Source organism: Amborella trichopoda, chromosome 8 (genome assembly GCF_054954075.1).
Source record: "Amborella trichopoda isolate Santa Cruz 75 chromosome 8, AtrichopodaSantaCruz75HAP2 v2.0, whole genome shotgun sequence".
In the NCBI taxonomy this organism is placed as follows: Eukaryota; Viridiplantae; Streptophyta; class Magnoliopsida; order Amborellales; family Amborellaceae; genus Amborella; species Amborella trichopoda.
This window is the reverse complement of record NC_142343.1, coordinates 1,537,730-1,553,329: the sequence shown is the minus strand read 5'-3', so window position 1 is coordinate 1,553,329 and position 15,600 is coordinate 1,537,730. Positions and strand designations below refer to the sequence as shown.

At 35.0% G+C, this 15,600-nt stretch overlaps 1 protein-coding gene across 10 annotated transcripts; it reads right to left on the bottom strand.

Annotated features, from left to right (window-relative positions):
• Nucleotides 1-3,644: 3,644 nt before the first annotated feature.
• On the bottom strand, nt 3,645-15,383 carry PHT4;1 (phosphate transporter 4;1). Of its 10 annotated transcripts, none has more exons than XM_088873214.1 (12): nt 15,236-15,383; nt 15,100-15,158; nt 13,667-14,229; nt 12,270-12,377; nt 11,301-11,474; nt 10,014-10,229; nt 7,004-7,213; nt 6,119-6,256; nt 5,460-5,561; nt 4,798-4,863; nt 4,306-4,390; nt 3,645-3,919 (listed from the first exon to the last, which is right to left on the bottom strand). In XM_088873214.1, the coding sequence occupies exons 5-12, from the start codon at nt 11,325-11,327 to the stop codon at nt 3,822-3,824; spliced, it is 942 nt and encodes a 313-aa protein (XP_088729340.1). In that variant the 5' UTR covers nt 11,328-11,474; nt 12,270-12,377; nt 13,667-14,229; nt 15,100-15,158; nt 15,236-15,383; the 3' UTR covers nt 3,645-3,821. The 10 variants fall into 10 exon arrangements, with proteins under 10 accessions (XP_088729340.1, XP_088729345.1, XP_088729335.1 ...); XM_088873219.1 differs by having other exon boundaries at nt 11,306-11,474; XM_088873209.1 differs by having other exon boundaries at nt 11,301-11,456.
• Between the last annotated feature and the right edge of the window lie 217 nt (nt 15,384-15,600).

The following is a 15,600-nucleotide window of genomic DNA, read 5'->3' as shown; positions in this document are numbered from 1 at the left end:
ATGGCCTCATCTTATTGTGGGAGAGGGCTAAATTAGCAAGATGCAACCTAATATCCACCTCAAGGATTTCATATCCCTCTTTAGTAACCGAAAGCCAACACCAACAATGGATGATATTATTTATAATAACATTAAAACGTTCTCTTGGGGTAACCCATGTAAACATTCTATTTCATTAATTTGAAATTCCAATTAGACTACAACTAATACTCAATTTAGGAAAAGTATTTTGTAAGGCCACAACTTCAAAGAGCCCCACCTAATATTTCACCTAAGGGCACAGTTAAGGTGCAAAAAATACAAGGCTCAACCGTCTCCACTCTGATGATCATCGATATGAAGCTTTTCTTGCAACATTTTTCCTAGATTTGACCATTTTCATCATTTACATATCTATAAGATTACACCATTTGAAGCTTTTACAATCATGGGAGAAAATATTTGCAGGCCATCCGCGGGGTTTTGTGGCACGATTTTCCCAAATTTCATAAAACCGCCGCCGCACCAAAAACTTGCTCTTTAATTTATAAACTTGTTCTTTAATTTATAAACGTGTTCTTTAATTTATGCTAGAGAGTTCTTGGTTCATATATACCAATGACTTAGAAAGTGGATCGGTGACCAAGATCAGATAGCTCAAAAACTGGTTTGAAACGGTGAACCGACGGTTCGATTCACCGTTTTATTGAGGAAAAAATAGTAAACCGCAAAAAAAAACATGTGAAAAATAATAAACTGGCCAAAAACCAGTCCAGATCAATGAATCGGTAGTTCGGGTCGTTGTTTTACCATTCCGAAGCCGTTTTCTATATATTCACCATTTTACTAGGGGGAAAAGAGTAAAACGCAAAAAAAACACGTGAAAAAATAATAAACCGGCCAAAAACCAATCCAAATCAATGAATCAACAGCTCGGGTAGCTGTTTTACCATGTGGAACCATCGGTTCCCTTCTAGGCTCAGCCGTTTTTCTATATATAGATAGTACCAAAACGGGTAAACGATCCTCAGGTTGAACCGGGGGATTTCATGCCGAACCGGCGTTTTCCTAAATCAATGATATATATGCATCTTATAAGAACTGATTGACTTAATGGATTATTCATAGCGGTACCTTCCATTTCAACCCCTATATTCCAAACCACATGAATCTGCATATTCATAGATGTATGAAGCTATATAGTAGCAAGAAAGAGCATAATAAACCAAAAAAAAAGGGATTAAAATCGTGTTTAGTTTGTTTGGATGCCGCTATAAACTGCACTGCACACGAGTTTCGGCAGCTTTTCATATGATTTCTAGAATGTGTCAATTGTTTCTCTCTAAAGGTCAAACTACATCGGAACGGGCTGGGTTCATGGTGGTAGCACCCCCACTTCCTAGTCACCATATTATAGTTTCTATTCCCACCGACACCACCCCAGTAATATCTTCAAAAAAAACTAACTCCTAAACTATTTAAAAAAATCGGTAAGGGTCTATCTTTCTCACTAAATTACCCAAAGTATACCAAAAAGACCATCTACTTATAATACAATGAAGTCAAAATTACTCTTGTCCATCAAATTTCAAATCAAGTGGTTGAGTGTCATTGACTTGATTCAAAGTTCGAAAAACAAATTTCTCGAATTTTGTGTTACACCCCAAGCCTTCACAACCAAGCAATAGACTCGAGCGGTTCCAAGGTTTTTCCAGTGCCGTGCTCCCGATCAAGGTCGATTCAGGCAGCAATTTTCTGGCCAAAGCCACTAAAAGTAGGGGTTTAGACTTTTGGGGGAGAATTTGTTGGTGTCTAGAAATCAAGAAAAGAATATCCCAGCAGAAATATAAATCCTTCATTTCCATTGTGGAGGTGAATTTTCGACATATTCTAACATGCATGCAATGAAATACCTTAAATTATTTTATTTTATCTGTTTACATGCAAAACGATAGCTACTAATAATTGTAGGAACGGGTGGTCAAAACGATAGCTACTAATAATTGTAGGAACGGGTGGTCAGGATGATAGTTGCACATCTTGAATTTCATTCTTACCACAGGTAGATGATCATTTCCCCGACAAAAAAAAAAATAGATGCCATCAAATGTTATGTGAGGAACCTCAAGTTTAAGACTAAGGGGTTGTAGTAAATGGCATAAAATGTCACGTAGACCTGCTACAGAGAATCCACCTCTCAAAATCCATCTTGAAGAAGGATTTATGATAAAAAAAACTTGAAGGTCTATCATTTAGACTACCAAGATCAGGGGGAAAAAAAGTTGAATTTTAAGCCTGAAAAAACCTATTTTCTCCCTCTCTTTTTTTTGGGTCTTCATTTTAATTATTTAAAGATTTGGAGCTCTGGATTCCTGCATCTAAGGAGGAAATAGATTTATAGTTATTTGGGAAATGGTTTGGGTCATGAATCCTTTGAAAACCATAGATCCATATTGTAGATGGATTTCGGTTTAAAAAATAGTAGTCTCCAGCCCACATCATGTGGATGGTGAAGGGGTGCACGGCACCCTTTTTAATGGCTCTGATTAAATGTGGCCACATCAAACAGCCAAAAAGGTTTTATATTTTATTTTTATTTTTATCTAAAATTATATTTATATGTAAATTGGGTTATAAATGTATCTTTATACGGTGGATCAAATAAAAATAACAAAAAAAAAATCTGATCAAAATATTATTAAATTGTTTAAGGTGTATTTTAGTTAACTTTTTTGTTTGAAATATTTTTTTATTATTTTTATTGTATGTGCCATATAAAATACATTTATACCCCCAAATTCTAGATAAAGGTCATTTTTAAATAATAATAAAATAAAATATGTTCTTTTTTAGATTCAATCTGAATCATTAAAAGGGTGCCTGCGGAACCATCAAGTATCCAAATCATGTGATTTGGGAAAATGTCTCAAGTCATATATCCTATGAAAACCATTGTAGACGCATGAGAGACCAACTCACCGAATACTGTTGCCAATTGAATCATTTATTAATTCACTAAGCCACAATCTCCTGAAACCGGGGAAAAGGAGAAAAGGAATGGTTTTGGATTTCAGGATACATTTGAAAAGACCATAAAAGTTTAAAGATGAACCTCAAAAATACATGGTTGTTTGGATATTGAAAAATCCTCTAATTGATCATCTCAACATCGAGATGTATGAATATGAAAAGAAAATTAGATTTCGAGTCCGTGAAATAGTGTATCTTGCAACACATTATCTGGACCGTTCTTTTTCAAGATTTTCATGTATTTATAGATCTACTTGATTTAAACCATTTTTAGAGTTAAAAATTTTATAATTAGAGATGAAAATAGATTCTCAAGCCATTTTAAGAATTTTTGAAATCAAATTTTCATTTATTATAAAATTTAGAGGTGCGCCTTAATTGGATTGTTTAAGGTTGCAACCTTGTGCAAACCACATCCATTATTACTAGACTACAGACCACATATTATCTCCAATCTATGACTTTTGGAAACCTGAAATTAAACTTGACTGTGATTGGTATGGATCTTAGAAATTGAGAAATGAGATGCACATGAAACTATCTTGAATGAAGGCTAAGTTTTCTCTTTCCATTTTTTTTTTTTTTCCTGTTGTTGGGGGACTCTTACATGGGACATGGTGCTGAAATCATCAAAATTGTAACCAATCAAAGTCACTCCCAAAATTGATAGCTTTAGAAAGATTCATAATTTTACAGAATTAAATAATTAATTCATATTTTACAAAGAGCCTCTTATTCTTTGTATTCTTCTTGAATAAATTACTTTCCTTTTATGAATGTGTATATCTACCTGCTGATTGTTGTTTCATGCATCAGTCAAGTATCTTCTCTCCAGTGGAGAAAAGGTTCCATACCACTGTTCCTCCAAGATATAGGCCTACTGCCACCTTGAATACATCATCCCATGAGCCTGAATTTTTCCATGAACACAATGAACACAATCAGAAGCAAGACACTAGAAAGCCTGAATTTTTCCATGAACACATCAGAAGCAAGACACAAGAAAGCCTGAATTTTCCATGAACGCAATCAGCACCAAGATAAGAGAGAGAGAGATCATCCCATGAGCCTGGACTTCTCCATAAACATAATGAGAAGCAAGGAATATGTGTGTGCGTGAAAGAGAGGGAGAGGGGAGGGAGGTTGGAGGTGGTAAAAATCCGGTCCCACAGCCTGGATTTTTTCTGTGACCATAATCAGAACAAAGACGAGAGAGAAAAAGAGAGAGAGAGAGAGCGTTGAAAGACATTAAAAAATGGCATGAAAACAACATTTAAGGTCATCCAAAGAACAAACCGTGCTGTAAGATGTAACCAGTTGCTGCTGTCCCAAAGACTCCAGCCAGTACTCCAGCAGTGTTCGACAGACCCAGAAGTACACCCTACAAAATTCAAGAGATATCAGGTAGCTCAACACTTTTCTTTTTCTCAAAAACCAAGAAAATCTAACAAACCAGTTCTAAAACACAATCCACAAAAACATGAATATTAGTTTACATAGTGGAAACATATATGTGATTCGGGTGAAATTGGGCTACTTTTTTGCGATGAGCGAGACAGAGAGAATTAATTGTGATTGTGAGTAATTTTCTCATGCATGGAAGTATGATACCAAAGTATTGGAAACATGATGATAGCTGATGTGCCAAAAGCAATGAATGAAAATTCCAAAAGCAGCATCCTTAATGAAACCCCATATATGGGGAAAATCAAGTTTAAAGACAGCCTATATTACTAATATCTATTGGATTAAAACATGACACTGTTAGAGCAAAAACACAGTACTTACAGCATATCGAGGGCCAATATCCTGATGATTAGAGTACAAACCGGACTGTGAAAATGCATCAGTTCCCTGTAAAGATAAATGAAAAGATTACAGAAATTCATGTAATCCAAAAACCGCCACAGACACCATATCCATATGAGATATCTCAGAATGATATCTTGTAACTTGTATAAACTTTTTAATAATGCCATCTATGCCCTATCTTGTAACTTGTATAAACTTTTTTCTTGTAAATCAGTGATGATTTGGGCCCCCTACCCGTGTTCATTAAGTAAATAAAATAAACAGTTAAATGCAAGTCATGTTACAACCTTATCATGGGGAAGGCGTGCGACATCATGAGAAAACAATAAAATTAGGAAATCAGGAGGGTGATCTCTCCACACAGTAGCCTCTGATGATGTAGCAGCCCCCTTGATTATAGAGTCAGCCACCATGTTTGCCTCGTGATATACGTGAGAAGTAAATTGTATATACTTGGGTCTAGTACATCATACTATCCAATGTTCATCTCCTTCTTTCTATGATTTCAGATGGTCGTGATGAACTCATAGATTATGAGTATATCATAGTATGCTGGATTAAGTTAATGGACTATAGATATCTATCATACTATATTGGATTACAGTATACTTTTCTTCAAGAGAATCAACGTCACAAACCTGACTGCATGCCATGCATAGGACTGCCATTGCAGGGGAATGGACATGGCTCAATTGTGTAAGAAAGAAAGCTGGCCCAAGAAACCCAATGGACTGCATAATCTGCAAAATCAAAACAGTAAAAAAGTGTATTAAAAAATTAGAAGTGAGTCGTTCAACAATGAATGCATAAAATGCAAATCTAACCAAATTCTTCTTCGCTTGAGTTCCTTACAAACCCTTTTATAAATCCACTAAAAACCCTACTTATCTCAAGTAGCTGGTGCATATAATGTAAAATACAGTTAGTAAAAATATTATCAAAGTCACCACCAATGAAACATAGAACCAGTATTCTTGCCACCCAATTTCCTTTAATTAGTAGAACAATGTGTACTGCCGAATTTATCAATAATTCTGTTGGTAAATTTCAAAAGCATTAGAAACAATGCTTGAGTTTATCAATAATTCTGTTGGTAAATTTCAAAAGCATTAGAAACAATGCTTGAGTTTATCTTTCACTTTTATTTTATATCATTACTTTTTATTAAGTTACAAGTTATCAACAAACTCAGAAGAAACTATTCAATAAAATGAGAAGAAACTTCTTCACAGCACAATCACTTCATTTAGATTGGAATTCAGTTCAAAATGGAGAACAATGGTGTCCTTCTGCCTACCTTGCGAACTGTTGTGATGGAAAACCCTTTACTCACAAGAGAGTCAGCAATCCAGCCTCCTATATTTGCAGATACTGCCATTGTAAGCCACGGCAGAACACAGAGAAGCCCAGACTCTGTCAGGTTGAACTTCAATACCTAGAAAATAAACAATAAACGACAATTACACGTTACGAGAAGCTTAAAGTTGTAGCTCATATAGTCTGTTTTGATAAAGGAGATATTATTGCATTAAGGAGAATATTAAAGGAGATTATGTTATTAAGAAGGACATAAAAATTAGTCTAGTATGTTTTGCGTCAAGATAATGTGCATCTAGGTGCCAGTTTCTGATCCAAGATAAATGGCATAAGCCAGTCGTATCTCAAGAAATACTAGCCAAATTCTGATTGAAATATTGGTATTCATGAAAAGAAAACCTTGTGTTGTACAAATCGATAAACTAAGGCCTTTTTAGATGAGGTAATCAAGAGGCTAATTTGCCAACCCCAAATAATTGGGATAAGGCTTGGATGATGATGATTAATCAAGAGGCTAATTCTTATCACACTCATACATTTTCATGAGCACTATTTTCTAGCTAAAGCTTTCTATGGCAATCAACATGCTCCTAGATGGAAATTTGGGATCATGATTGTCATTGTAATGGGAAAGCATACTACAATCCAACGGTCCATAGAGCAACCATAGTAAATCCATTGAAATAAATGGTGACAGAGAGAGTAGGACTTATCAGAATGGATATAAAATCATCAAATTATGCTCACCAAGCCAAATTCTCTCAGTAGATCACAGCAGTTTATATAAGACAAAAATGAGGCATGCATAATCGTTCCGAGTAAACCCTTTTCTCGGTAAGTCACAAAATAATACAGAATCAATCACCTGATTGTAGTATGTTGGCATCCATGTAAGAAGAATGAATGTCCCCCAATTGTGACAAAAGTGGGAGATTATTAGGGCCCAAACTGGTGGCTTTGATAATATTAGTCTCCATGGAATGGTGGTGGTCAGTTGCTTTGAAACACTGTCACCTACAATAAGCTTCTTTTCATCTTCACAGAGTTGTGGATCTTCTTGTGGAGAGCTATAAGCCTATCATGTAAATAAATAAATACAGATTCAAGTATATGAAATAAATAGACATGAAAAAACTCATGACTGAGTCTTATTTCCACTTAAACACTAGAAAGTGTGGTCAATACATTCATGCAACAAACAGAAAATATTTCAATTTGAAATGCTTATTCGAGGTCACATATTGATCAAGATCCAAATATGAAACCATTAGTAATGTGTGCGAAATAATCATACACATGCAATAAATGGCACAATTATAAAGGTAAACAATGCATTTTGAGGAAAACAACTATTGCCATTTGGAGCTTAAGGTGTAGATGATTTAGTTCTGCAAACTAGAAATTATACCTCTACATCATCTTGTAAATTCTAAAGGCCATCTTATTGTTATCCAGTTGTGTAACATTCCAAAAAATTTGCATGAAGCACCACACCCCTTTAGGGAGTTAAGAAGGCAACATCACATAACATTGTTGCAATAACTATCCCTTTTCTGAATAATAGCTACCAAAAACTTGAACCCAAAGTTTGAAAAAAGTCATATGGTGTAATACAAATCTGAATGATTGATTCAATTCATCGGGTAGTACATATAGTTTTTGAAATTTTATACATCATACTATATAGAATATGGTCAATTTGTTAGACTTATATAGATATTATAGTAAAATTATATATAATAATAATACATTTTATGGGGCACGGCGGAATGGTAGGAGGTCAAGGAACAACATACCCATAAGATGAGTGTAGCTGAGATGAGGATATTGAGATGGAAGAGTAGCAAGACGAGAAGGGATAAGATTCGAAATAAATACATTTGGGAGAACTTAGGTGCGGCTCCAATAGGTGATAAGATAATAGAAAGTAAACTTAGGTGGGCTGGCTATGGGCAGTGCAAACCCCATACAGCACCTGATAGGAGGTGCGAATTAGTTCAAGTGAAAGGCTCAAAAAAGGCAAGGGTAGGCTAAAAATGATATGGTTAGAAGTAGGAAGAAAAATATGAGGACTTATGGCCTCATTGAGGGTATGGCCCTTTATAGAGCAGAATGGCGGATCAAGATTCATATAGCCAACCCCAAATAGTTGGAAAAAGGCTCTGATAGCGATGATGATGAATAACACGTTCATACCAGTGGTTTAAAAAACAGATCGGTGCCCCTAATCGGGCATCTCAAAAACCCATTCGTATCGGTGAATCGGCTATCCGGATCGGGAATCAGCCGAAGCGATCCAATTAACCCTTAAAAAAAACCCAAAAAAATTATTAAAATTCATTATAAATGTTTTTTTTTATGAATCTAATAAGAAATACGGGTATTACATTATTAACTTTCATTTTTTTATCAATTTACGAATATTGAGATGTTCTTTCCCTGTATGAACTTATGTTAACCATTAAATTTGCATCACATAAAAAAAAAACAAAGAGTTATCATAGATAAAGTATATAATCATATATAGACTACAATAAATAATGGATTAAATCGATGAAAAAATTGCCACTAAAATCTCGAATTGGTGGAAAACCCTAATCCGCTAAAAAAAACCCAAATTATTACAACCTAACTAATTATAATCCAAAATTATTGAAACCTAACTAACTACAATATTATATACTGAAATTGAAGATGCATTGTCTTTTTTGTTTTTTAACAAGAAATGCTTGTTGTATTACTTTTTATTTTTTTGATGACACTATTTTCTGCATTTTTTTTTTTTTTGAAGACAAAAGTAAAACATATTTTTCTTTTTATTTTTTTGATGATATTATTTTCTTCTTTTTATTTGTCTTTTTTTTTATGATATTATTTTCTTCTTTCTATTTTTTTTTAAGACAAAAAATAAAATTGCAGATTAGCATCGCAAGCTCGATTCGAACTTGAGACGTCCCAAGAAATTCGAACTTGAGACATCCCAAGAAGAAATGTAGTTGATAACCACGGCAGCCAATCGCTACGTGTTGACTACCTTTGTACAATAATTGTTTATATTGAATAACGTTTGAATGTTATATCACTCCACTCAAATCCCACATCGAAGAATCAAACAAACTTTAAGAGTTTAAGAGCTATAAGTACCTCTTCAATAGCGTTACTGTCAGCGTGATCGACATAAGGGGTATACCGTCTTACCTTTTAAACTGAATTACCAAAGTATCCTTGTTCAGTGACTCGCCAACCTATGACGTCATAAGCCTCTTAGAATCGCGATTTATGACGTGATATGAATGATTTACTATTCAAAATCGTCGATTCTCTTCTAGAACCAGGCAATTTTCGGTTTTACACAAGAATCAACATGGGATGACTGATTCTCATGTCGACTCGGGCGAGTCCGTTGCGACTCGTCGATTTTTAAAACCCTGGTTCATACAGATATGATATTTATTACTATATAGATCACCATAGACACATCATCAAACTCGCAATAATTAATTAACAATTTATTAGCAATTCAGTTTTATGCAGATTTTATTTTATCTAATATTTTTTAAGAACAAGGTCGATTTGACTTGCCCAAGTAGCAAATTGACTAGGTTTTGGAAATGTCCTATCTGCAACCTGAGTTTGAGTTTATGAACAATGGTCCGCAATTTGAAGTGTCTCACCTAAATAAAGGCTTTCGAGAGAATAAATTGTAGGACACAATTGAAATGAATGCAACAGATTAAAATCATCATTATAACTACTACTTGAAATTTGCAAAAGCAACATACCTTATAAAGTGGTTGAAATATTATATAAAGGATACAGAATTATATGCATGATATATCAAAACCCCATGAAATGAAGTAAATAGATTAGCTCACCTTATTTAGCCAAATAGCAACCCACACTGTTCCAAGAGAACCAAAGGAGTAAAAAACTGATGGCCACCCAAACTTCTGTATTAGCAAGGGTGAAAAAGCCAAGCCAGTTACGGATCCAAGGTACATCCCACTATAAACTAATGCCAGTGATCTACTCCTCTCTTTGACAGGAATCCATTTGGATAGAATATTATTCATAGCAGGCATGGCAACTCCCTGAGAGAAAGATAAATAGTCATTCATCAAGGGAAAAAGAAAAAAACGTATTGAGAGAAGATATAATATTAAGGTAAACCAATCAAAGATTGCAAAGAATGCTGATGAGGAAAACATACAAATCAACATGTGATCCTCATATTGTAGTGTCCTACAAGAGTTTAACCAGCCTGAATTGCTGATAAAAGAATATTTAATAGAATCTACTTTTGATAGGACCCAGATTTACATCACCCATTGACATAGGATGCTACCATCAAAAGATCTGCATCATTCACTAGTTACAGCAGTCTTTTTCTCTACCACCACATTCTTCTTAGATATGACTACCTTGCTTGGGAGATTATCAGTTCCTGAAAATCCTTCAAACTTGAATTATTTTTACATTTTTATGCTATATGCATCACATGAATGCCTTGAAACCATGTGTTGCTTGAGCTCTTTTATATATGACCACCAAATTTTCAATAATATAGTGATCGTCAAATTTACAATGGAAAAACCAACATATGAAATTTGTTGCTAACTTTCAGAAAAGATAGAAATAAAGAAAGAAATAATGAATAAAGACTCCTCTCCTCGCCAGGGTGGCATCTCCAAATTCTCTACCTCAAACTTGTTTTGCATTAATACAAAGTAAGACCCATCCCCTAAAGACAATACTTTCCCAATATTGATTCAATAAAATTCATAGTCAAATATTACAGACAGTTAAATTGTAAGTCAGTTATCGGGAGGACAGATCAAACTCCGTATCTTCATTTGAATTTCTTTATTGGTTGAGTGGCCTGGTATTTGGTATGCTAATCCAATATTTTACACTCATTACCAATCCATGCAAATAAATGCTTAAACTACCAACAGATGCCAAGGAATAACGCACGCCATGCAATAGGAGCTATATTAAGGAATGACTTTTCTAGTCCACCAATTTTATGGCATAACTTTGTCTATGAAATATTTCGACATAATTGACCCTATATTTTTCCGGACTAATTTTTTCATCAGCACAGTAGTAAAAGGGCAAAAGAAAAGTGCAGAATAGTAGAAAATAATGGAAGGAAAATCAACCTCACCAATCCCCATGAAGGCGCGCATGACAAGTAAGAAAGGTAATCCAAGCTTTGCAGCTACAGGGGTTAGAACAGTAGCAATGGACCACCAAACTACCCCAAAACCCAACACAAGCTTTCCACCAACTGTGTCTGCCCATATGCCTCCAGCAATCTACAATTTGAAGCATAACTAATAATAATAATAATAAAGGACCATTAGATGAACCATACTTAATACTTTCCATAAAATGAAGTGCAACTATTGTGAAAGAAGTATCAGCAGAGGATGTGCTTGACTTGAAACTAATGCCCAAATAACAAAGGGGATATAACAATAGTGTAAATGATATGTCAACATAATTATACCAAGAAAAATATAACTTATACTTCACAATATTCTCATAATAAAAGCGAAAATGGAATTTATAAAATGATATATGTCATGGATCTTGATTAATAACCAATTACAAGGGTCACCACTCTCTTGACCAATGATCTATTTACATTTGAATAACACTACAAGATTGTCCCTCTAGATCAAGCACACTTAATAATCCTACTGATCTGATCCTCTCAATATCAAGTTGTGCTTGCTTATCACAATTGCCAGTCTGCCCATAATAAGACTTCAGGAAGAAGTCCTTGGCTTCCTCAAAGTGCCTATTAGTAATCCAGAGCATCTATTATGTCTATGCCTTACGGAATTCCGCATGATAGAAGATTACAGCAATCTGAACCATAACATAGAGCTCAATAATTGGTCTGCTTGACAAAAAGCAACATGCAAAACAACCCTAATGAATTCTTGTAATCCTCCTAACAAACCAAACAAATTCTTCCACAACCAAGATCAACCACTCATTTTTCTCTGTATCCAAATTTTCACAGAGCCTAAATACGACAAGAAAATGTTGATCATGTCAAAACCACTTAAAGGTCTTGCTCAAAGAAGAAAAGAACAAACCGTAGAATAGTCAAAACATACTTGGGTCAGAAGGTAGCCCCAGAAGAAAGATGACTGGATCAAGCCAACAGTTGAAGGACTCCAGTTGAACTCTGCCGACATTGGAAGAATGGCGATACTCATATTTACCTGCCACAGTAAATTGTTTCCTTTAAGCCAATAACCAAGTGCCAGCTTGCAACCTTCATAACTACCAAGAGAAATATATCACCATAACCAACTATAACAAATTATTTCCTTTTCTCATTGAGAAAAAAAGCCATGTAGTATACACAACAACAAAAGAAATTATGGATCAAAATCAAGAAGACTATGAATAGAAAAACAGTTGAACTATTAGATGGATGAAGAAAATGGCATGCAGCTCCAACCATGTGGTCTTAGACCTTTTATGCTTAAGATCCATAATGCATATAAGAAAGAAAAATAGAGGAGAAACATTAGTCCTATTATAGAGGCCCAGAAATTAACTTTTTAATCTTTCAGATAACCTCATGAACACTAGTGGCTCATTTGGTTTGTGTACATCTTTATGTCAGTTTTCATTCCGATTCCACTAGGGGGGAAAAACAGTTATTTGGCATTTAGAATTATAATTAATAGTTTCTAATTTTACTTGTACAAAAAGTGGTGCCCTTGCTTGTGCGTAATGCACTGAAAAGCGTGTAAAATGTGGCTTCCAAAGAAACCAATAACACATATTCTGGATGTCACTTAAAAGCCACTCAAAAGTGAGTGTGGCACCTGTTTTGGAGCAGCATCCCCGACATGTCCTAAGATGTGGTATGAATATATGCTGGTGAGATTATTATGTGAATCTCTGATTTTTGAACCACACCCCCCACCCCCCACCCAAAAAAAAAAAAAAGTTCAAATTGGCAAATTGGGGGATATAAAAATGGATTTACCATGTGTCACATTTTAAATTTCTACAAATGGAACAGAGTTTCAGCTTATTGGTCTGAAGCAGAAAACTCTGGACATGTAATTCAGGAGATGGCTACAACTATCTTCTTCTTCAATGCTTCTAAATATTATGAGCAACATGCTCTCTTTCCACATTGGTGAGATTATTCTTGCGGCGAAAGCATATGGGTATAAAAATGTAAAGATGTCAACCAGGTATTTTTTCGAATAATCTGCAAAACCACAGAGATAACATCATGACAAAGTATACTACAATCCGGTGGACTATAGAAGAACCAAATCCACAGGGTCACCACTGTCCATTTTAATGCATAGTGGTAGAGACAGAGCAAGATCTACCAAAACTAGGCATGACGCTAATGTGGATCCCACTCTCTCCATCTCTGTCCATCGTCCATATACCAATGGATAATAGCATCCTCACCTAACTTTGCAGGTACTCAAATTGTAATTTGTTGTCACATAAAGCTAAGAAAAAGAGAGAAGCATACACGATCCATATTGCAGAGAAGAAATGCAGAAGAGCAAAGAAGAACGATAACCCATCGCTTTGGAAACTGCTCCCACCAAGGAGATTTGTCTTGTGTGTCCTCTTCAGACAACACAACCTCACTTAGAACTTTGAAGAATTTAACAGAGTCAGACTTTGATTCTATGATATCATAAGGTTTTGATTTTAAATCAGCTCTTGTCTTAATCAATTGGTTAGCTTGTGATTCATGACAAAACCCATTAGAAGAACCCAACTTCCTCAGCCTTGATTGTATAACGCCAGTTCCCCATGTTTTTGAAGAAAGCAAACATTCATATTTAACTGCTGCAAAATCTTTGGGCTGTGAGAATATTGGTCCTGGCCTTCTTTCTCTCTTTATTGAACACCGAATAAAAATACAAGAAGAATAGCCTATGATTGGAAAAGAGAGGTAATAACCCCCTTTCATTTGGTTGGAAGCAATGCAAAAGCATTTCCCAACCCCCCATGATCTCTCTTTGCAAAAACTAGTATAATCTCCTTTGAAATGTGGCATTGCCCGTTCACTTTGACGTCCTTGTCCTGCACAAATCACATGTTTTCTGCTTTAAGAGAGAGAAATCTACTCTTCCAGTAAGCTATAATTACACTAAGCTAGCGAATTAACAACGAGACAATAAAACCCATCGATGAAGAAACAATATGGTAGACGCAGAACCCATTGACGAAAAAACCAAGTTAATGTAACTTGGGTGAATATCAATAAAGTAAAAATTTTATGTTCAAGCATGAGTGTTAGTGATGTTTCAATCTGAACTTCTATGGTTGCTAACAAAATCTAATTATGTTATTCATTAAGTGTGCAAAATAATTAAAATAATTCACTCCCTCAAGAAAAAATAGCCACATCCACCAATTCTCCTAATAAAAGCATAATTAAGAGATCGAGAGAACATGAAAGAAATCGTGCAATTTGAAAAGGGACTCAAAAACCACCCAATAGACTGTTTTGTACATGGGGTAGAGAGAGAGAAAGAGAGAGAGAGAGAGAGATTAATAATTATGAAATGTAGTTATAACAGCAAGAAATAACAATATATATATATATATATATATATATATATATATATATATAGAGAGAGAGAGAGAGAGAGAGAGAGAGAGAGAAATTTTACAGTGTGTAAGCCTACTTCTCCACTAAGACCCCGAACTACAGTAATGAAAACAATAATATTTAGCAAAAAAAAACCATCACAGTAACACAATTACGGGAAAAAAGGTCAAAGAAAAAGAAACTGCTATCACAAAATAAACAAATTAAAAAAGATAAGAGAGCGAGAGAGAGTAATTCAGCAGACGACCCACTGCATATAAAAAGCTCAATCAAAGTCCTAAACCAAAAGATAGAGATAGAGAGACTAAGGTATCGCAATTGAGATGAATAAAGCACACCTGAAACAAGGAAGCAACCGAAGGACTGCCGTGGACTAACCGCCATTGTTTTCTGTGTCCTGCTCAATAATTACAAAATTAAACGGCCATTTTTCTAGTAATTTCACTGTGTAATAACAAAATCCTCAACACATACAAAATTAAATGTGCATTTTCCAAGTAATTTCACTGTGTAATCACAAAAAACCCATTCCTTGGTTCTCTTGCTTCAACTGAGTAATGAATAAGGAATCGATTTCTGAGTGATTCCACGCCATTTTCAAGAGCTTCAAAATATCTATGGCGCTCCGGTTTTCTACAAGAGCTTCCAAAAATCAAGGGCTATCTGGTTACTGTATTGACACGTGTATAGGTGGGGTCCTTTTCTAATCTGGATTAAAGGGACCATTATGCAAGCGTTAATGGTGATAAATAAATAAATATGCCGGAAAATGACGATTTCCCGGTGGTTTCAGCTGAAATTCCCGGAGAGGCGATGTACGTTCAGGTGATTTTTTGCCG